Source organism: Rutilus rutilus (assembly GCF_951802725.1).
Source record: "Rutilus rutilus genome assembly, chromosome: 21".
NCBI classification, from domain to species: Eukaryota; Metazoa; Chordata; class Actinopteri; order Cypriniformes; family Leuciscidae; genus Rutilus; species Rutilus rutilus.
In genome coordinates, this window is record NC_140226.1 from 26,288,147 (window position 1) to 26,312,326 (window position 24,180).

The window sequence follows — 24,180 nt, forward strand, 5'->3', positions numbered from 1 at the left end:
TCTGTTATCAAAATGGTTCGGTATAAATCCCTCCCAGAACTCTCTTACCCTTCAAACTGCGCAAATTGAAACTTACGAATTGAAAATACGCCCAATGGAAACACAACAATTTCGCCAAAACTCGCAAAAACTTTTTTCGTTTTTTAGTTTTAGTTTCGCCTGCATGAGGTGGTTTTTCAGGTCACCTGGCGTACATAAAAGTCAATCATTCTTTAAAGATGGGCCGGTATGTTTGGATAGAAGATGAGAGTTCTTTATTAAACTCATAAAAGATGAAAGATTTACAGGAATACTTGATTCTAAACAACAAAGAAATGCCACAATTTATCAAGACCTTGAAGCAGTTAAGAGGGAGAAACACGCTGTATACTCGCAGCAGTATACAGCGAGCCCTTCCCAGTCAATATATTGAAAGTGCAAACTAACTTTCTAACACTAAATCAGTGACAAAAAAGTTATCTGTGCACACAAATCTTTTCACGGTCACACATTGGCTTTCAAGAAAACCCAAACCAAAAACAAACCAAAGCCAAAAAAAAACATTGCATTTAAATAAGAAATTTTCATTTTCATTTAAAACAGCATTTTAATTAAATATGCAGCCATCTCTATTCAAAAAAGCGATTGGCTCCTTGTGAGAAAACGTTGTGAATTCCATTCCAAAAGTGCCATATTGTGCATAACCTATTGATTCAGCCTCTTTCCCTTGACACGGTCTCCACTAGAGAGCATAAACTGCCTTTCAAGGACTCACACTCTACAGTAGCCCATCTATAAATATACATTTACACTATTCATCTCCAATAAGGCAGACAAGAGCTCCAGTGACCCGTGATGAGGGCAGTACTCTCTCTCTCATTTCTAGTTCCATTTTCATTTGGCAACGACCGTCTCAACGAAGTCTCAAGATGATAATTTACAAAGGTGAGACACAAGGATGACGTGTTATCAGCAGCTGTTAGATGGGGGTCTTGTCAACGCCATAAAACCCTTCTCTCACATGCCTGAGTGGAAACATATTAAAGCAATAAATCACATCATAAATGTGTCATTTTTAATGAAACGTGCGACAGTCACACCATTGTGCAGTAGAACAAGACCTGAGAGAATGACCTTTCACTAAAACTCTTTAACTCTCAGAGCAGAAGTTTAAAGGCACACGGTTATAGAAGGTAGTTTTGTGTTGTGTTGACTTCACATATTTCACAAGGCTGAACGTGAAAGAAAGACCTCTGTATGAAAGCTTACCATGCTCCATTTAATCTGTATAGATTCGTAAACTCTTAAACCTGAGTTTGACGCTCAAAGAATCAAGCTGTCAATAAATAGACATCCATTAGAGCTCTAAAAGCATATTCACACACCAATCGCTGAAGGTCACAAAGTGGTCTGTAGTTGTCTGCCAAGTTGTCTGCATTGCCTGTCTGTGTTTTTACTTATTTGCATAAAAAACCCTGAAATTTTCTGCCACACCAACTATCACTGTCACTCAAGTTGCCTCAAATCATATGGCCTGTTTACACCTGGTCACTTCATGCATTTTCTATGATAGGACAGCCATCCGATCGTGAAAAGACCAGGTGTAAATGCCCTCTGAAACGATTTGAGATGGATTTAAATCCGATGACTCAAACCACATCCTGAAACGAAACTGGAAACACTTCTGGTTGTTGAAGCCGCATGTATTTTACACCTCCCAAAAATGGTAAAAAATTTAACGTGTGTAGTAGGCACATATGATGGCGCAACTGCAATACGCATCATCATTCAAACGGCCGATTATACAAATTAAACAAATTTCAGCGTCACATCCTGAAGCTCAACACACAATCATCTTCATTAAAAGTAGTGGGACTGTAAGGTAAAGGTACTGGAAGGACATTGAAAGCAATGATTACCATACAAAAGTTTGGGGTCAGTAATTTTTGTTGTGCATGCAAGTCTTAAATACACTGTTAGAAAAATCTGTAGAAATTACAGTATTACTGGCAGCTACTTGCCAGTAACTTACTGTAGATTTAAATTGATGTTATTTACTGGCAACAATTTGTTCAAAATTAAATGAACATTAAACATTAACAAGTCTTTATCTTTACAGAATAAAACTAAAATAACAGCCTCATGCAAAGCATTCTGGGAACCAAAATCTGAAGGTTTCTGAACAGAAAAAGGTTGATAAAGATTTCTGGTTCCCAGAATGCTTTGCATTAGATTGTTATTTTATAGTTTTATTCTGTAAAGACAAAGACTTGTTAATGTTTAATGTTCATTTAACTTTGAACAAACTGTTGCCAGTAAATAGCATACATTTAAATCTACAGTAATTTACTGGCAAATAGCTGCATAACTACAGCAAATGTTTTACAGTGTAGGGATGCACCAATATGAGAATTTTGGCCAATAATTCTTTATATTTGAAAGCCGATAATCGATATATTGGCCGATACGATAAATCTAAATCCCAATTTTTATATAATTTTTGAGAGCCTTATTACAAAACTAAAAGTCTCACCATTAAAAGCCATGTCCCAAGCACACAATTTTAATGTTTTCATTATAATTTTATGTAGCCTATATGTGACCATGGACCATAAAATCAGTCACATGGGTATATTTTTTTTAATTTCATCACCTGAAAGCTGAATAAATAAGCTTTCCATTGGAGTATGGTTTGTTAGGATAGGAATATTTGGCCGAGATGCAACTATTTAAAAATCTGGAATCTGAGGGTGCAAAAAAATCGAAACATTGAGAAAATCGCTTTTAAAGTTGACCATTTATGTTTTCGTGATTGTGCTCCATTCACTCACAAAAATAAATGTTTTATATAATTACGGTAGGAAATTTACAAAATATCTTCATGGAGCATGATCTTTACTTAATTTCCTAATGATTTTTGGCATAAAAGAAAAAGCAATAATTTTGACCCATACAATGTATTGTTGGCTATTGCCACAAATATACCCGTGCGACTTGTGACTGGTTTTGTGATCCAGGGTCACATATGACAGATTGTGCTGCTCATGTTGCACTAAACTGTATTTTCCTTTTTTGAAGTGATTCCAATCATATTGGAATCACTTTAATATCAAATTTTCTCATCGGGCCAATGATGATAACATAAAAAATGTACATACTGGCCGATGCTGATATGGTTGCCAATATATCGTGCATCCTTAGTCTTAAAGATGCAGTAGGAAAAAGCCTGTTGACAGTTTGTGGTGCAAGAAAAAAAAAAAAAAAAAATAATCCACATAAATTCGTCAAAAAAAGTTACTGCTAAGTTCCATAGTACGACCAACCAGTTATTATGAATCAAGGGTGCACATACGTTTCTTTCTAGATATTGTTAAAAACATCACATTTTGTAAATAAAATGGGTTGCGAATGCCATTTCATGTTGGCTTAAAGGGATAGTTCACCCAAAAATGAAAATTCTGTCATCATTTACTCACCCTCAAGTTGTTTCAAACCTGTAAGAATGTATTTTTTCTGCTGAACACAAAAGAAGATATTTTGAAAAATGTCTGTAACCAAACAGTTGATGGACCCCATTGACTTCCATAGTGTTTTTTTTTTTCCTACTATGGAAGTCAATGGGGTCCATCAACTGTTTGGTTACAGACATTTTTCAAAATATCTTCTTTTGTGTTCAGCAGAAAAAAGAAATTCTTACAGGTTTGAAACAACTTGAGGGTGAGTAAATGATGACAGAATTTTCATTTTTGGGTGAACTATCCCTTTAAGGCCAGCGAAGAGAGAGTATGGAGTATTCAGGGGTTTTTTATATAATGAAGTGTTTGCGTCATCACGTCAGCAGCTAATCTGTGCCAGTTTGATTGTTAGTCTGATTTAATGATTACAGGTAATAAACCAGTTAAGTAATGTGTGAGCCTCTCAAAATAGATACTTCTGCTTTTTCTGCAAACACACACACACACACACATATTGTGCATTCCTTAGTGGTCTTCCACCCCTGTTTTTCAATTTCCCTTCATCCTTTGCTTTGCCCTCTCATCTCTCCTGAGCACTGGAGCATGGCATCACTCTATTACTGACTGATCGTCTCCTGGAGTTTCAAAAGGTCTGTTCTGTAGCGCTGCATCCCTAATGCACTCTCTGTTCTCACTGCAGGGAACAGGGCCAGTCTATGTCTCTATCATCCCCACAGACTCCTGCACAAGTTCATCTTATCAGTCTTCAACGGTTTACAAGTTGCTGCTTTTTATCTTCTTAGAAGAAAACAAACAGCCAAGAGAAAGGAAAATTTACTTGTTTCATAATCGGTGCAAACTACAGATTACTGTGACCTAAAACATTATCTTACATCTAACATGAAACATTCACGGTTCAAAATACGTTGTTTCAAGGTCTAGTTTGTCTAGTTTAGCAATGCAAAGTCCAGTAGGTTAAAGGAATGTACTGGGTTCAATCTATTAGATTGTAAAAATCACAAACCATTCAGGAGTGTCCTTTTGTGGTGGAATAACTGTTGTAGGTGGAAAGTTCTGGTTATTTGCAACAGAAATAATTCACATGGAGTCTGCTCCACATAAACCATAAACCAGTTACACAGAAGAAAAAAAATAATTTTGTTAAATTTACGATAAAAAACCTGCCGTGGTTGCCAGAAATTCACCGTAAAAAAAAATGTTATGGGATGGTACTAGTGCCTGTATATTTTATAACTTATAACCGTACATTTTATTAAGTGATATAATGTTAATATAACTATTTACTTGAACAAATCAAAATCTGGTTTTTACCTTAAAATATACCAACACAAACACTATCAGGGTAACACACATGAAATTCAAATGATACAATAAACATGTAATAACATCAACTAACAATTAACTAATTACTGATAACAAAAAGAAGAAGAAACAAAATGAATTATATATTTTTTTTTAAATCATACATGATGTGTCATGCAGGGACTCAGTAAATACGATCATTCATAGTTGAAAAAACAAATATGACAGTATTTTAGAGTCAAATTACATATAATAAAATGTTTTTAGTTTTTCTCCATATATGGTAAGAAAACTTAGTTAACCAATTAACAGGTTTTTACTTTAGGTTTTCATTATTTTCTTTACAAATGACAAATATTTTTTACAGTGTACGGTCATGTCATGTTTTGTACTCGTGTGAAAAAAATTTGATTAATGGATTTACATGTTCACGTCATTAACTTCACAAAGACATGTTTGGTAAGTAGGAATGCACTGATATTAAAATTCTAGCCGATAACAATAAGCCAATAATTTTTTTTTTTTTTTTTTTATGTCACAGCCGATAACTGATAAATGGCAGATATTAAAATTCTATACTATTGTGTTTGAATAAAAAAATAAATAATATTAAATGCTACAAGTGAATTTGAGCATCACAACATTACAGTATGAAAAAACCATATTAACATTTACATTTAAAGGTAGGGTAGGTAATCCTGTTCAGAAACACTTTTTTTTATACTGGGTGAAATGGTCCTTCCATCCTGATAGTAGTCAATACATTATGTGTTTAGAAAAAGGAATGAAAAAAATCAGACCTCTGTAGCAGCTGCAGGACAGTAAAAACTCTGACCAATCACTGCCATTCGGTGCGAATGTAAAGAACCAATCAGATGCCTTCATGTCTCGTGCCCGAGCCCCACTGCGCGCGCTGCCCTGCGTGCACTCATCACATGTCACCGTTCCCGGAAATATTCAGCTCAAAGCACCTGCATATGCAGTCAGCGAAGGCAAACAAGGCAAAAACTACTTCCTCGGACCCTGCCCGCACTCTTGAACGACCTCCTCTGCTTCGCCCTCAACCCCGGACCTGTCCTCGAACCGACGATGCGGTACTTGTCTCCGGACTCGGAGTGTACGTTAGTCTTCATTAGAGTCAACAATGTTTTCATCATGGAAACTCTTACATGCAAAACACCGTATATGTTATGAATCTTACACGAAATTCACCTTCATCACAGTGTAACTGATGGTAATGGAAAAACGTGTATCAATGCAACCTGTTTTTAGTTTTGCCTTACAAATATAGCTCGTTACCGAATGAAACTTTACCATTATCGATATGCTAGCTTGATAGTGAGTACTAAAATAAATCTTATTTGTTTATATTCATTGTGATAAAGTTAGGTATTTTATTACATGTGATTCTGACATGATGTCACTGTATGTACTGCGCTCCTTCCTCTCCACTCGTCTCAGGTAATAAATGCGTCTTGTTCCAGCCTGAGCGTTTGGCGTCGCGCGTTCATGTGTTTTGGGGGCGTGGCTTTGGAAGGAGTTTAGAAGGGAGGGGGTGGGAGTGTAATGGAAATAATGAGCTGTGTTTATTGCAGATTAAAAGGTCTACAGTCACTCGATTTTTATATTTTCTTTTTCAGAGTACTTACATTTTAATTATGTATTGGTATATAAAGACAGTTTAAACAAATTTTGAATGTTTTTTTTTTAGAAAAAGGATTACCTACCCTACCTTTAACAGTATTATTCTTTTTTTGTAATGATTTGTTTTTAAAGATGAACGCTTAATGAGCGTTAGAGGATGGCAAAGGGAAACAAAATGTAAAAATAAGAGAAATGAGAACAATTAAATAATTGATAATTGATTTTTGCTGGTGTCTTTAAGAGGTAAATGCGAGGTGGTGTATTGAACCCAGAACATTCTACAGTATGCACTATGCGTTTAGTACACGTGGACAAACTCCTTGTATGATAAGTATGCCGTTATGCAAACATCTGGGCAGAAGGCCGACGGTCAACTTGTCATTATGACCTTTTCAACTAGCCGAAGTTCACTAACCATGCTGGCAGGCCTTTTGGCTGGATGTTCAGAAGTATGTGCCAAGGTCAGGTGTCCTAGCACAGTTATCTAAATCTCTCAGATTTGGAATGATGTCCCTGTTATTCAGAAATACGTAATGAAATCATATGATCGTGTCAGTATTTTCCTTGTTTTTGTTGCCATGGCCTAGGATTCAGTACACACTACACATTAGTGTTGATGGTTGGTTTTTAATAATAATCACTATCGAGCAGCACTGGTTATTTTTGGTACCGCCCTGAGCAGCAGTGCAAACCACATGGTCCAGCACATCCATTCATCTGACCTCAGATCAGAGGTAGCCGTCACTCAGCATACAACTTGTGGAAACAATGATAAAAACAGACGTTCACTCGTTGGCCCCCGGGGCTGTTTACTCAAAAGAATGAAATGGATTACTCCTCAACAAACCAAACGCAGGGTTAGATGAATAACTCATAAGCATATTGTGAACTGGATGGCTTGATGACTGTGTCATGACACTGTTGAGAACACTGTTCCAATGCCATAAATGATACATTTTTGATCTGACATGAGATTGTTCCTGTTACTGAAAGCAGGGCCGTTTGATGGTGTAGGGAATTGTGAGGTCGGTACTCACTTGTGCATGTGTTCCACACCTGTGAAGATCATAACGCCGTAAGCAAGACCGCTCTGTACCAGAAAATGTAAGGCATACCTGAAATGAAGCACAAGGAGAAGAGGATACCAATAAAAGGAGTATGGACATAAAACTTTATTAAACTATGACAATCAGTTTGAACAGGACAGAATTGTGTTTCTGAATAACATAAGACAGACAATCCCAAATAGCCCATGTACAAATCCCAGTAGATCAGCAGTTTCTGAAATACTCAGTCTGGTACCAACAACCATGCCACGTTGTTCAAAGTGACTTAAATCACCTTTCCTCCCCCTTCTGATGCTGTTTGAACTTCAGCAGATCGACTTGATGATGTATACGTGCCTAAATGCATTGCATTTCCTAGCATCCCCGTGACACTAAGCATGACAAGTGGTCAAAGGAGTTGCTGAAAGACTTTATTGCTACTTTCACTAAATAAAAGATAACAACTTAATCGATTATTTACATTGTCTACACTTTGTTCAATCAAATTGAAGTGTATAGCTTTGTCATGTCTTTTGCTCGCAGTGCGTGTTTGGCTTTACGTCGTCATCAAGCAAATCCAAAATAACTCTAACTTGTGTGCACAACATGTCTTACAATGCTGAACCGCTGTAAAAAAAAGCATGTTGCAAACAGAAATTTGTCACAAAATTTAGTAGACCTACATAAAAGGCTGTAATCGACACCATCCAACAGAAGAAACATCCATCTGGAACTGTTTGGATTGTGAAAAAAGTGGGCGGTCTGTACCAGAATAGAGCTAGAGCTATCTTAACTATTGGTACACAAAGCCTTTGTAATGGGAAAAAGAGAATTTTATTTTGAGAGGTGAGGCAAGCAATTGCATTTCGTTGAAACAAAAGCTTTTTTTTTTTACTTTGCAATAACATGTACTGATGAATCCCACACAATAACATCTGGAACTCACATTAAGAAAGTAAATGAACTGAATGAGCCTCTGCTGGACAGAGAAGGGTTCAGAGAAAAACAAACTCTCCGAGTATGTGACGATAGCACATCATCTCAATAGAACAGCTGCTGGGAAACCCCCTCACACACTGCCACACAAATAGAAAAGACATTTGCTTGATACAGTTGGTACTTACTAGCCTGACTACGTCAGACTTCTTACTTCCGCTCAATTTCATTTCGCTTCTGTACTTAGTCTGAGACAGCGTAATAGCTTTCCGTTTTCCTCCGGCCTGAAAACAGCCGGCCAATCAACGAACAGAGGGCGGGCTGAGAGCCATGACGTAGACACTGATTGTACCGTGGATGCGTAGATTTACTTCACATAATCTGCAAAAGTCGTTCACAGCCATGTTCACTCCGGTATTTCGCTCGATGGTTTTGTTTTCGCATCGTACATGTGTTTACAGTGGAAGTTAGATGCGGCTGAGCATGCGCATAACACACGCCATAACCAAACGTTATGTGATTGGCTTACGGGAACCAATGATTTTAAACTTCAGACAAGCGCCTCCCCGCGAGAAAGAAAACGCTTTTCAATTATGCCATGCCAGACTCTGTCTAGGAAGCAAAGCGAAGTAGCAGAGTTTGGTATTACCAGGCTAGGTACTTACTACAATATGAGGAAAAATAAATGCACTCCAAAATGCGCAAGTACCACACATTAGCATCTTCCAGATCTTGGTAAACTTCTTCTTGGTGTCATGCTCATTGCATAAAGACTTCCTGTTTGATTTGGGTAGACTGACCTTTGCTCAGAGAGCTGTAATATACTGCTCCGTATGGTCAGATGTTTTTCAATAAATGCCAGCTTGAGCATGACTCCCACTAATGCAATTCATCACACTTTGACCTTGTGATAAAAAAAAAGTGATTTGATTATGTAAATTTGGTCTGTCTTTATTTTAGTTCATGTTGAAACACTATCCGAGGTCTAAAAGTCTTATGCTTTTACTTTGCACTTTCCTTATTAGTACAAAATATGCCATTACAAAGTACATTATCATCAGTACATAAAAATACATGAATATGTATACATGAAAAGAAAAAATAAATAAATTTGAGACACTCATATATAATATGAATCTCAGAATGTCTTAGTATTTAGTTTGAATAGGGTAAAATTTTAACTATAATAGATATCACCATACTTTCCCAATAGATTAATCAAAGTACATTGTTTTTGTATTACAGGTTTTCTGAAATGTTATGTTTAAATATGCAAAATATTTAATTACATAAATATGCACTAATTTCATACATTATCAGAACAGAAATGTAAACATTGGATAATGCCAGGTTCAAAATTATGTTTCATCTGTTGACATAGAGTTAAAGATATTTACAAAGGGAATCTCTTTTTATCATTCTATAAATCAGAAATTACTCAACAGTCAAAAAATTATAATAATTCCAATACGTCTCCAACATTTTGATCCCAATGTATATTAAATCTTTAAACTAAGGTATGAAGAGTATTTTTGTTTGTCATTTTGTCATCAAACATTTGAAAAGGCCTTCGGGAAAAGGTGATTGCTTTTCCTTATTCATTTCATTAACTGCACAGTGACATTAAACTATTAAAGTCAACATTGAAAATACAAATAGTACCAATGCATACACGTTTTACATGTTAACTAACGACTCCATGCATCTCAATGCAGCTTTTCTGTAATGTTCAACTTTTTGAAAAAAAGTTGCATTTATGGTTCAGTCCTGACAAACCAAACCAAACCTCCTTAAAAAATGGACAGATTTCTTACACTAATGGTGTGGTGTTGTAAAGGTGTACAGATCAATAAAAAGAGGCCTACAAACTGCTCCATCAGAGCATCTCTCAAGTTTCCAGCATGCAGCGCACAGCGTAGATTCTGAGGAGACTCTGGTCTTCTGCCAGCAGTCCATAGCCTCATTATAAATTGAATGGCTCGCTAACCGACTATCAATGCTATGATATGCAATTCATAGATCCAAACGCATTTGCTATGGATCAAATATGGATGGATCTGAGATATATGAGGGATGAAGCAGACAAACACTCACCAGCCAAAGCAGAAGAGGGCCAAATAGAAGCCCAGCAGGGTGGCAACTACATGCCGGATGAAGGGACTCGTCTTACTAGGGTGCAGGTAGAGTCTGAACCAGAAAGCCGTGACCAGGGCGAACAGCTGGCACACCACAAAGTTCACCTAATGAGAGACACAGAAGGTTAATTTTGAGGTGTTCAAGAAGAAAAGTCAGAAAGCAACACAACTTTCAATTAAACTCATCTTAATACGGACCAAATAAATTAGAAAGGTTCTTCAGATAAGCCTAGGTCTGTGACTTCAAAAAAATAAACTAAAATACAAATCAAAACTGATTTCCATTTAATCTTCAAATGCATGTCTTCAAGTACATCTGGATTATGGCTTTAATGCTGAATTTAAACTATGTTGACATTAACTCAAGATAAATGTATTTGTGAAAAGGGTAAAGTCACGTCAGTGGATGAGAAGAGGGAATTACATCATAACAAGCTTGAAATGTTCTCTTGATTCAGAACTGGGGGTCACTGTTTGGCTGCCGACTTTCAGCAGTTAGTTCCTGCTAGTAAATGCCGTAACTACAAAATTACGTGGCGAAAAAAAGCATCTTCCTTCATCAAAGGCATATACTACTTAATAGCAAAATAAGTACTTTCAGAAACCTTCCATATATCCTCTCAGCCTTTGCAAGACACAATGTCCATTGAAATCATTGGATTTTATGACAAGAAAGTTTGGATTTTTTCCAAAGAAATCAAGATTTTTCTTCATGCCCAACCACTGCAAAACTAACTCTAAAGCCCTTTTTGCACGTGATAAGTATTAACTGGTGACCTCTAGTCATTTGTAATAATTGCGGAGGTTGTCTGATCTTAATCCCGTGCAAATCGGCATCTCTGTGATTTGGCGGGGTCGTATAATTTTTTCAAGGTTTTTGTTTCCTGTGCACTTTTTTATCCATCTTTCGCGAAGAATGGAGTGTTTTGATAGTATTTGGGGTGCTGGGTCATATCGCTATACACTATACGATAAAACTATACAATTTGCAGAAAGAGAAAGCTGAAAACTATCAGAAGAGCAAAAACAAAAAGAATGATTAAATGGAGATGGATGATATGTGGCGTTGCAGCATGGGGTAAGGAACATTCTTCTGTTTATGATATATCATACAGCTAGACCTATAATAACGACGAGACATTTCCAAACAATAGCCTATTGGCATCATATCCGGGAGATAAGTCAGTAAATTCGAGTAAAATCAAAGGCTTCGCTTATCCCGTGCGAATGCGCCACAGGGAATTCAGATATGGGTGGGTAATTTATAAATCACACGAGGTCCCCAGATAATACTAATCCAGTGTGAATAGGGCTTAAGTGATAAGAAAAGAAAGCAATGAAAGTGTTTTATTTTACATGATGTCACTGTTTTACTGTACAAAGTCACATCTGGACCTGAACGTTACAGTCTTCTGTGCTTTATACGGCTAATCTCATAAAGTATGTACAGTTGGCTGCTGAGTTGAATCTTAAGTCTCTCGTTCTTTCTTTAACTTCAGGAATATTTTACTTGCGCAAGATTAGGTGGGTTAACCCTTTTTTTGTGAGCTATCCAATAACTTCATGAGTGCAATAGACACACTACACAGATACAGAAACACTAGAGCTCAAGGTCCTTATGATAAATGAGGTATGCAAAGCAGTGAAATAAGAACAAGCATCGCAAGAGTTTCTCACTGATCATGAGTAGCAAGTGGGTGAGAGCAGAGATATGCTTGTCCATTACCTAATGGACAGTTTATATCAGCGCTAAAGCTGCTTTTCTGCCATTATGGAAGCTGATGAGGCGCTGGTTATGTTCGGGATGGGATGATAGATGCATACAGCTTACTGCAAAGTATATACTGGCCACCGACACTATAAAGTTTCTGAAATAACAACCACAGTTAAATACGGGCATGAATCCCCTAAATTATCGTTGTGTGCGTGTATGGAACGTGACTTAACAATAGCCTGTGTGCTTTAGGTATTCACTATGGCTATCTTGACCAAAGTAATATTACAGCGACCAAAGCCTTTTTTTAATCAGATCAGTATCGACAGAGGCGCTGTGTTTTGTACGGGAAGGCTGCTTCACAGAGTAGCGCAATCCAGTTTATGGAGCTGCTAAAATATGGGTCACGATATTTTTGACTTGTAAAGCTTTTGGATTTATTTAGGTTTATTTTGGGCTTGATCTTGTTTGTGTTTTTTCTGGCAACACGTCAAGGCTCAAACCTCTTTCCCAGTTTGCACCGCACACACAGAAGACACACGTCTCTGATGTGCGTTTAAATACGTCATTGACAACTAGTTGCTCAGTTCGGTTCAGAAAAATATCCCATGGAAATAATCTAAAAAACTATTTTAAAAATATAGTATGCCACATTGTTGACACATGACCTCACATTGAATTGCATGCAAAGTTTTGACCAGTTATCACATAGGATGTATACATTGTATACATTAACATCTTTAAGCATTTTTTTTTATTAACTTTTATCTAAAAATGTCTCCTGTTTTGGCGAATAATGAGTCAAGGAGATTTCAGTTCATTCATCACTCTTGAAATGGGAGGTCGATTGAAGAGCATTGCTTTGTGTGATTACACTAAAACACATTTTGCTGAATATAGAAGGTCATATAGGTATTGTTTGTATATATGCATACAGAAAATATGCATAGTCTGCAAAATACACATATTGCAAACACAGAACGGGTTGCTATTTTTAATATATCCTCAGCTGTGGAGCAACACAGACACATTATATTTCTCCCTGCTGCTCAGTGGCCTTCTGTCTGGCTCTCTTGAGTGTGTGTGTGTGCTTGTGTGTCTGAGAGAGAAAGAGAGAGAGCGTGTGTGAGAAAGCAAGAGTGAGGTCATCTTTATGTGCCTGCTGCCATGCAAATGAGCTCCAGCTCAACAAAGATACAATCCGTCACCAGCTTAAAATAACTCCGCCTTCCCGACTCTGCACTGTTTTATTTATCGCTCACTCTCCATTCATTTTACTCTAGTTTAGTTCACTTATTCAATTTTACTTGACAGGGACAAATCACGTCCATTACAATAAGCGTGGCCCATTCCATCCCAGTATCCATCTGAAACAAGGATGGGCTTGAGTTTTAATAACTTTCAGATATTTTATGCGGATGATTGATTATGCCACTTGTTTAGTTTTCAAAACAAGCTTTCATTTCAATGGCAGATCATCCGACACATTTGTACTGTAGACTGACAATTAAAAAAGAGAGAGTGTGTTGCAGAATCCTCAACAAGGCATTTCATTGGCAAAGTAACTATATTCAGTGCCCAATTAGAAATGATAGAACATTGCTTTACGGAGTCTAATCGATTGAATTAAACATTTAATATACATTTTTTTGTTTTCAGAAAGCCTTTAGTTAGTAAGCTAACAGCTATAGCCTTTGAAAATGTATATCAGATCATATCAGCTCAAAATAGTCAAATTAAATATTGAAATAACTTTTGTTCAGTGTCAGTTAACAAGCTGCAGCTTTGCCAACAATTTAATAAATAAATAAATAAATAAAAATTCATAGGGGGGTACAATTCTGTCATGGACAACAACAGAGTATAACTTCAGTAGAAAAAGTGACAAAAATAAAATGTTCCTCCCTATTCTAAAAATGGCAGATAATGTTGCTGGAAAGAAGACAATAGCATTCGGTTTAGCATAAAACCTTGGGGAATGTTACTGAAACTTCAATCAGAAGGCTTTTGTTTTGTTTTCACTGGTCTATTTCTGTCATTCCCTTGAGACACCTCTCATCCCCTCGGTCCCCTTCAGGTGCTTGTCACTTGCGTTCTGAATCTCCCTGTCTGAAATGTTTCAGCTGCTGGAAACGTGTCCTGCCTTGCAAAGAAACCTCACGCATCTCCTTAACGTTACAGCCAGTTATACTGTACAGAAAAAGCCATTGTTTTCCAGTCTGCTTAAACAGGTCAACGGTGTACGGCAAGCCGTTTTAACATTTAATCCTTAAAACCTACTAGCATCTATTTTCATGCTACTAGTACTTATTTTTTAGATACTAGTATCTATTCCATTAAGTACTAGTACTTATTCATTAGTGCTTATTCTTTAGGTACTACCTTTTTAAAGATACTAGTACTTATTCCAATAGTGACTAGTATTTAATTATACCTAAGTTGTTAAGAAAAAAATAAAACTAGTGCTTATTTTTTTAGTTACTAGTAACATTTTAGATCAAAGATATCCTTACCTTAATAGATACTAGAACTATTTAAATAATCAGTATGCAAATAATATGTTGAATATTAATGAACCAACAACATATCAAAGAGAGATGACACAGGAAACGGACTGAATTACAGAAGGCCATTTTTATAATAACAATATAATAATAGCCTAACCTTTTAATGGTATTACAGTAAAAAAAAAAAATATATATATATAATGAATAGGCAAATGTAATATAGTGCATATATACTCTTACTTTGGCATGACTCTCATTCTCAGACGCAGATTAATATTTCGAATTTTGGTTGTAAGGAATTATGAATGCTCACCAAAAATCTCAATATCTGGGTATTGTGGTTGTTTGGCTAGTGGGTATGAACCGGTTTTTGGATCTACTTAACTGTTGTTTGAACTGTATTATTGGCAGTTAAGTCTTTATTATAGCCTACTGTACATTCAAAACAATAAATGTCATATTAAACATACATCTTTCCTTGTGTTCATGCTAACCAATTAGCTATAGATAAACCAACAAAGCCAGTTACGAAAAATCAATCTTCTACACTACAGCCTTAGTTTAGCCTGCATTACCATGTGAACTCTGATTGGATAGTTGAGAGTATGAGCCATGTTTATGTAATGATCTGTTAAAAGAAGATATCTCTTAATATTTTCTTACTAGTTCCTTATGCGGTTGAAGATATCTGCAAATTAATAGATAGTAGCTATTCTGTTTTTGATATCATTTAATAATTTATGACTAGTAATTATTCCAATATTGACTAGTATCTTTTTAAATATTACTAATAAGTATTCATTAGATGCTAGTACTTATTTATTGTATACAGTTACTTTTCATTCGATACTAGTACCCATTTGATAGATACTAGTAGTTATTCATTAGATACCAGTACTTCTTTATTAGACACTAGTATCTTTTTTAATTGTAACTAGTAACACTTATCTTACTAGTCACAACTGTTTTTTTACTCGTCTTATGTTATGACAAGTCAGAACGACCACTGTAGAGTTCAATTAAAAATCTTACTAGTAAAATAAAAATTCTTACTAGTAACATTTGGAATAAATACTAGTATCTAATAAATATGTACTAGTATCTAATGAACAAGTACTAGTATCTAATGAATAAGTATTAGTATCTATTGAATAAGGACTAGTAGCTAATGAATAAGTACTAGTATGTATTTAATAGGTACTAGTATCTAGTGACTAAGTACTAGTATCTATTGAACAAGTACTAGTATCTAGTAATAGGTACTAGTATCTAAAAAATAAGTACTAGTACCTAATGAATAACTACTAGTATCTAATAAATACGTAGTCACAATTGGAATACATACTAGTCAGAACTGAATAGTGGTTATCTGAATGACAGATCCCCATAGAAGTCAATGGCAAAAATGTTAAATGTGTTACAAACAAAAGAATAGTTACTAGTCACTATCGAAATAAGTACTAGTATCTAATGAATAAGTACTAGTGTCTAATAATAAGGACTAATGAATAAGTACTCGTATCTAATTGATATATACTAATGTCTATTTAATAGGTACTAGTATCTAATGAATGAGTACCAGTCTCTAAAAAAAATAAGAACTAGTATCTAATGAATAACTACTAGTATCTTTTAAAAAGGTACTAGTATCTAAAGAATAAGCACTAGTACGTAATGGAATAGATACTAGTATCTAAAAAATAAGTGTAGCATTAAAAATAGATACTAGTATCTTTTAAGGATTAAATGTTAAAACAGCTTGCCATAAACAGTGGGCCATAAACAATAGCTCACTGGCTGCTTCTTTGTATCCCCCACACTTTCTGTATCACAGGAAGCATTGTTATTGGCAGGATAAATCTGGTGCGCACACACACACACACACACACACACACACAACTAAGTAATTGTGGTTACTTAGGCAGATTTATTGAGATGATGCGCCTTTGCCATTTTTCTATTGTTACATTTCTAAGAGCTCTTTCATAATTGAAAAGACATAAACCGGCGTTTGTGGTCACTTTAGAGCCATTAAAAAGAACCACAGAATTACACTCAATTAATCTGGGACATTAAATTCAAATTAAACATAATCTTTCTTTGCTCTAAAATTCACAGTTCACTTTGCTCAAAAATTCACACAAAACAGAGAAGCGCTTGGTGGAAAAGGTTTCTCTTGTTTTATCAACCAGAAAGCAAAAGCGAAACCACTAAAGTTATAGCAATGCATGATGAAACAAACACTGACAGTGTTTCCTGAACGATGCAAATGAGCATATACGCATCACTTAAAAGCATTAACTTTGTCTCAAAATCGTTCAGTACTGTTTATGCATCAGCAAATCAAGTTCACATTTTTTCTCTTCATAGCATGAAAATCAATTTAATTATATACATTAATCTGTGATTAAATTATATACAGAAAGCAATCAAAGAACGCTCCTTTTAGAATTCGTGAAGCTGTCAATCACACAGCGTGAGTTTATCTGGACACTTGCCAAAACTCCCGTTATGTAATCAATGACACTGTTACACTGCACAACGAAGCTCTTACTGTATTTACATTGTGTTTACATGAAATCATGTTGCAATGATGTGATCATTGCATTCACATGATCAACAGAGTGTCTGTCATCTGCTCAATGCTCACAACAGCAACATTTCATGTGATAGGAATATATCTAAATATCATGCTATAATCACTTTTTTCACGATTTGTTAATCTCGACAGCTGTAATGGTAAAAACGTAGTAAATGTATTCGAGAGAGTTCCAAATATAATACTGGTTTAATATGCAAAGATGTTAGCCAATCACAGCAGTGGGCGTTTACACTGAAATCTCACAGCAGACACGCCCCTTCAAACAGAGCGTTTAAATCAGGGTAGGAAATAGCCATTTATTTCTAAATTGTGACCTTTTTTTTTTTATGTAAAAATCATATTAACATTATAAGTAGGCTACACCTACTTATGTTAACAATAAAACATAATACTTAAAACAGTAATAATTCTCAAAAACAAGTAATCGAAAATACCTTTTGTTTTTCACAGAATAAAGTAGGGTTGTCAAACCTAGCGGAAATACCGGAACCAGTACTTAAAAAAAAAAATATATATTTTACCGTACCAGCATTGCTGCAGTACCGGTGTTACAGACTGACATGTTCAGTAACCACTTATAGATGCTGCTTTCAAATGCTATTGTTCGTGTTCGTTTGAGCACTCCCTGACAGTCAAAGGTTTCTATTTACAGTGTGTTTTTACAAGCGTTGAGCATTGTAGCCAATCACAATCATATCTGTTGAGTGTGTGAACACAATGGCCTCACAGAGGTGCTAGTCAGTAAGTTAGTCAGAATCCACTTAACACTGCTGAAAACAAGTTTTTGTTTTGTTCAACGCAAGCCACGCATGTGCGAATCCTTTCATTATAACCAACAAAGAGTAATCACGATGTAAATCAGAACAATTAAGACTGCTCTTTTTTGTTATAACGGGAGTTTTCACAAGAGTTCAGAATTTAGTGAGCTTGTGCTTTAGAGATTGACAACCTTAGTGATTCTAAAGCGAGGGTTCTTCTCTTTCTTTCTGTTTATTACCCATTCACAATCTGAATACAAGTTTAGTTTTCATGCTGCTAGGCACACTGCAAAGTTTCTGGATTGACAACCATATTTAAATGTGTGTTTTGAATTGGAAACTCTCAAAAGACAAAACGGGACACAACTTTTTAAAGTACTCTGGTCTCAAGAACTGCACAATTTCACTGGTATTGGTAGCAACTACTGAAATTCGGGTACTGTGACAACCCTAGAAGAAAGTAAGTATGGTATGGAACAACATGAGGGTGAGTAAATGATGACAGAATTTTCATGTTTGGGTGAACTATCGCTTTAACAGCCTTCCTCATTATAGATTTTCAACACAAATCGATCAGCAATATTTTACATGCTTTGTCTGAGATGGCAAATCTATGATTTAAAAAAAAAAAAAATTTATAGAAAGATCTAGACCATGCTAATTTTTAGAGAGTTATGATCACCAGTCTAAATACCATGAGTCAGTAAGGACACAGAGACCGAAAGAGAGACAGTGATGACAGATTTTGTCCCACTTTGACTCTAAACCATCTCTCTTTGCAAGCCATCTGGCTTTGTTTCCACAGACACCTTCAGCCTATCAGCTGAGAGAGAAATACATGAGGAAAAGGACATTTAGGAACATAGAGAAACAGGGAATGACTACTAAAGGTCAATATTAAGATATGGTAACTGTGTGCAGAGTAAATATCTCAGGGAAATGTAAAGTTCACATTGTACTAAAGCTCAAACATGGGTTTCTAAATATGACACCATTAGGGTTTGGCTATTAAAAAGAAAAATGCCAACAAACATGCAAAATATAGGTAAAGGAAACATATACAAAGACACTCATCCTCAATTATTTACACTAGTCCATAAGCTCCTTAATTCAAAAACAAGAGACAATCAAACATAAGCCTTCATGTTGATGTAAAAATTCATTTCTGCCAAATCATTGGCATTTTCTAAAGTTATTTGTAAAAAAAAAAAAGTTAACAAAATTATAATACCCGCTGTTTAACTCCAGTATCTGTATAATGATGCCTTCACTTGCTATCGGAAATGTCCTACTTCCCACTTCTGAAGTCGTGATTAGGAGCTCGTCATACTCAAGTGCTTTGTTGTCGGAAAGAACAGGAAACTTGGAGGACATCAGGTTTATTCTTGCCTATTATTGGGAAATTCTTAAAAGCCAAATTGATATTTAGAGGCCCCATTCACTGACAACCATATAAACATTCACTGCGCTACCTAGATAGTCAAGCTTGTTGACAATTCTGGAATTTCGGTCAAATACAGGCTATTTTCGCAGTGTATTAAACATACAATACTCTTCAAATGATTATTCATATATGTAAATATGCACAACTTTAATGACCAGACAGGGCAATGTAGCTGTTGTGGAAAAAACTAACAAAGAATACCAGTCACAGATGTTCCCCCCCCTCAGCCATGTTTAAAGTTTATGGCATGCCCAATTTGGGTATCAAAATGATCCCTGAGCTTCCCAGTGGTAAACACGACTTCAGAGGGCATTCATGTCCAATTATTAACTAGAAAAACTAGTATTTATGTTCATTCCGATATCATGTGTAGGACCCCAATTGATGAACCATTGTCTTCTGAAGCAAACCGATAGGTGTGTGAGAAAAGTACTAATACTTTAATACTAATACTTAGAAACAGACGCTTTTGGCCTACTGTCAGTACGTTGTCAACATCAGCACATCACACATTACACAATCATGACATAAGCAAGTTGTGAAACTTGAACAAGAAATAATGCGGAAGCACAGAGGACCAACACAAGTTTGTTTTGCATGGTTTTTGAACCATCAACTTTGAGGGACCCATCCACTTGCATTATACAGACTGGGACGGTCATGTATATTTGGGAAGCCATGAGGCTAAGTAAATGATTAGAAAATGATTTCATTTTTGTGTGGAGTATCCCTTTAATTATCTACATGGTTAATTATAGTCATATTACCACTCGAGGAAACTATAGCCGTGTTTACACCACAGGAATTTTCCCAAAGAACTAGGGACTTTAGGGTGGTACTCGGTGTGTTTACACCGCAGGAACCAGGGTCTAAATGAAGTTCCAGGTAAATATTTCCTCCTCCGAAAGTCCCTGCTTGCGAGGTAGTACTTTTTCAAAGTTCAGGAACTTTCAGGGGTGGGACTTGGGTGCTGAACATGCTGATTGGTTTAGTTCATGACGCATTTTGATTGGTTGACTCCACGCAGCATTTTATTTCAACCACCATTTTTTTTTAAATCTGTTGCGGTGAGTGCAGTAACAGTTGTTTGCTATTCGAATCAACAATGGAGTTTAAAAAATATGACCGGTGGACCGACGACGAGGTTCAGGCATTATTAAGCTTAAATTCACAGGATGAAATCCAGTGGGAATTGTAAAGTAGCGCACAGTCCTACGTCACTGGACTAATTTGCCAAATCTTCATTGTACCTTAGACTGCGGTGGAAACGCAGATAGCAACAGGTCTGGGGGGAAAAAAGCTCCTGTGAAAAAAGTTCCTGGGACAAATTGTTCTGGGTAATTTCGGTGGAAACGCGGCTTATAACTGCAAAACAAAGTCTAAAATAGATTTAGTGTGAAACTTCAACATTTCTGGCAAAATTTTAAAAATTCAAAGTTTAACTGATCGTGATACGCCCATACACATTCATTTTCTTCATCTGTATCTTTTAACCTTATCTATACTCCTTTAAATATGAAGTGAAACAACATATACTGTAAAACAACCAGTAGCCTTGTAGCTAGCATCAGCAATCATTCACAAAACAGACGGGTCAAAGTCAAAGTCAAAGTCAAGTTTATTTCTAGAGCACATTTAAAACAACAGAAGTTGACCAAAGTGCTGTACATCCCACATCATGGACCAACAACAACAAAAATAAAATGACATCAAAAGGACAAAAACACACATCTCTCAAACTGAACTAAAAGCCAAGGAAAATAAATGTGTTTTAAGACTAGATTTAAAAGCAGATAGTGTTGGGGCCAGCCTCACAGACCTCACAGTAAATTATTCCATGGTTTAGGGGCCACAACTGAAAAGGCCCGATCTCCCCTCTGTTTCAGCCTTACTCTAGGAACAGCCAAGACCATACAATCTGCCGACCTAAGAGACCTAGATGGAACATGTTGTTGTATAAGGTCAGAAAGGTAGGTCGGGGCTAGACCATTTAAGGATTTGTAGGCAAACACTAAAAATTTTAAATCAATCCTAAACCGTACTGTAAGCCAGTGAAGGGAAGCCAGTATGGGAGAAATGTGGTCACGCTTACGTACCCCTTTTAGTAGTCTAGCTGCAGCATTCTGCACCAACTGCAGGCGTGAAAGAGATGCCTGGCTGACACCAGCATAGATGGCATTACAATAATCCAATCGAGAGGAGATAAAAACATGTATAACTCTTTCAAGGTCTTTAAATGACAAAAAAGGTTTCACTTTAGACAAGAGCCTTAACTGAAAAAAACTGACTTTAACCACAGAATTTATCTGCTTTTCAAGTTTAAAATCACCATCCATGATTACTCCCAGATTTTTAACGGAAGATTTAACATACGGAATTAAGGAACCCAATTCTGTGTTAGGGGCCACATGGGTACTACTTGGGCCAAATATGACAATTTCAGTTTTACTCTCATTAAAATGTAAAAAATTCAAGGCCATCCAGGCTTTAATGTCTGCAAGGCAGTCCAACAATACTTTACAGAGCTGTTATCATTTCGTTTCAATGGCAGATAAAGTTGTGTGTCGTCTGCATAACAGTGAAACGAAATGCCATGCTTTCTCAGGATAGACCCCAGAGGAAGGATGTACAGGGAAAACAGCATTGGGCCAAGAATAGACCCCTAGGGGACTCCACAAAGAAAAGGTGCCATTTGGGACACAAAGTCTCCAAGGCAAACAGAAAACTTCCTATCGGACAGATATGACCGAAACCACTCTAGAGCAATAACTTTGATACCAACATAGTGGTCCAACCTAGAGATCAGAATATTATGATCAATAGTATCAAATGCAGCTGTAAGGTCCAACAACATTAGAATAGCAGAATCTCCTGAGTCTGTAATCAATAAGAGGTCGTTAAAAACTTTTAAGAGTGTAGTTTCTGTACTATGAAGGGCTTTAAATCCAGACTGAAACAACTCCAAAATTCCATGTGAATCCAAAAAAGATTGCAACTGTATACATACAGCTTTCTCCAGTATTTTCGAAAGAAATGGAAGTTTAGAAATAGGTCGATAATTGGAGAAAACTGATGCGTCAAGATTGGGTTTTTTCATTAGTGGTTGTACTACTGCATGTTTGAAGCCCTGTGGTACAACACCTGTGGTCAGACTGCTATTTATAATTTCTAGAATTTTAGGCCCAATAGTTTCAAAAACTTGTTTTAAAAAACGTGGAGGGACAACATCTGGTCTAAAACAGGCGGATGATTTCATTTGATCAATTATATATTTCATAAAAGATAAGGACACAGGCTCAAACTGGTTAACGGGTGACAAATAGAGTGATGAGGAGGAGTGAGTAGTGGGTTTAGAAAGTGTCTTTGGTCACTGAAACGGAAAATTGATCTGCAAGTCATGTTTACAGTCTGTATTCTTGACTACACTCATATAGTTATGAATAATCACGTAGCATGGCCTTTGTGGTTAAAAAAAGCATCAGGTGCATGTAGGTCAAAAATACCTTAAAAGGAAACGACATTGAATTCAGTAGGGGAAAAAAAATGTCATACCACTTTGAGTGGTCTAGCCTGGCAATTAGGTCAAGATATGGTTGGGAACATGGTTAACCAACCAGCTCAACTAGGCAAAATAGGAATGGTGTACTACTAGCTTTAACCAGTTTAATCGCTTTAAACCAGCTTGAATCATGACCAGCTGTTCAATTTCATTAGCTTTTAGCAATGGGCTAAAGAAGCTTGACAACCTTTGATACAGACTTTTATGGAAGAAATGATTGGTTGTTGCATCACCCTTTCATGACTCGTTCAGACTTGGTACAACAGCCCCATTTTGGTTTGTGTCTTAAATAAGGCATCGATTCTGACTAGTCGGGCCTTAATGGCCTTAGGGTTCTTTCAGACTAGCAGTTTAATTCGAAACGGGGCACGGTTCGCATGAAAAATTGGTAATGTGAAAGCTGTCATGCGGACCCGGACCCGGGGGCTGAATTCGGATGCACTGGAACTGTGGCTCGATTCACGTGAATGTGAAAGGACCTCGGACATGGGTTCGCACTTGTTCAGAAAGTAAAATAACATGCACACGCGTTTGAGCCAGTGACGACTTCATTAATTCAACAAAACACATGTAGGAGATGACAATGGTAATGATTTACTGAGAGCACTGGCGTGCACAGACTTATGTGTGTGTGTGTGTGTGTAGAGGGGGGTGGTCTGTGTTTGGTCCCCCTTGGTAGAGATCACTTTCCCGGGGGTTGGGTGGATGGTTCCCCCTCGGTAGAGATTACGTTTCCCGGGGGTAGGGGGTTGGGTGGGCAGTTCCTCCTTGGTAGAGATCGCATTCCGTAGGGGAGGGGGGGTGGGAGGTTGTTCACCCTCTGTAGAAAATCGTGTACCGAGTGTAGAAATAACTCGGGGCACCCCGATACGACAGAAAAGGGCACTTTCGCTTTCACGATTAAAGGGGCAGGGGCACAAGCCCCCCCTCTCTGTGCACGCCATTGAGCGAGAGTGAGCGTGCAGTGTAATCGCGCAAGAGTGCAATCTGAGGGGCGAATGAATGGCTTGCAATCCGCTGTCTCCTTCAGACAGCCGCCTACATGCGACACATATACAGTAGACACAAGTGTCCTTCA

The 24,180-nt window shown here is 36.8% G+C and overlaps 1 protein-coding gene across 1 annotated transcript in view; it reads right to left on the reverse strand.

Moving 5' to 3' along the window:
• mboat2a (membrane bound O-acyltransferase domain containing 2a) overlaps nucleotides 1–24,180 on the reverse strand; it is a 56,294-nt gene that overhangs the window by 17,625 nt on the left and 14,489 nt on the right. The window contains exons 2-3 of the mRNA XM_084392555.1: nucleotides 10,478–10,623; nucleotides 7,439–7,516 (exon numbers count right to left, since the gene is read on the reverse strand). Of these exons, the coding sequence (XP_084248681.1) occupies nucleotides 7,439–7,516; nucleotides 10,478–10,623 (224 nt within the window). The remainder of the gene's footprint in view (nucleotides 1–7,438; nucleotides 7,517–10,477; nucleotides 10,624–24,180) is intronic.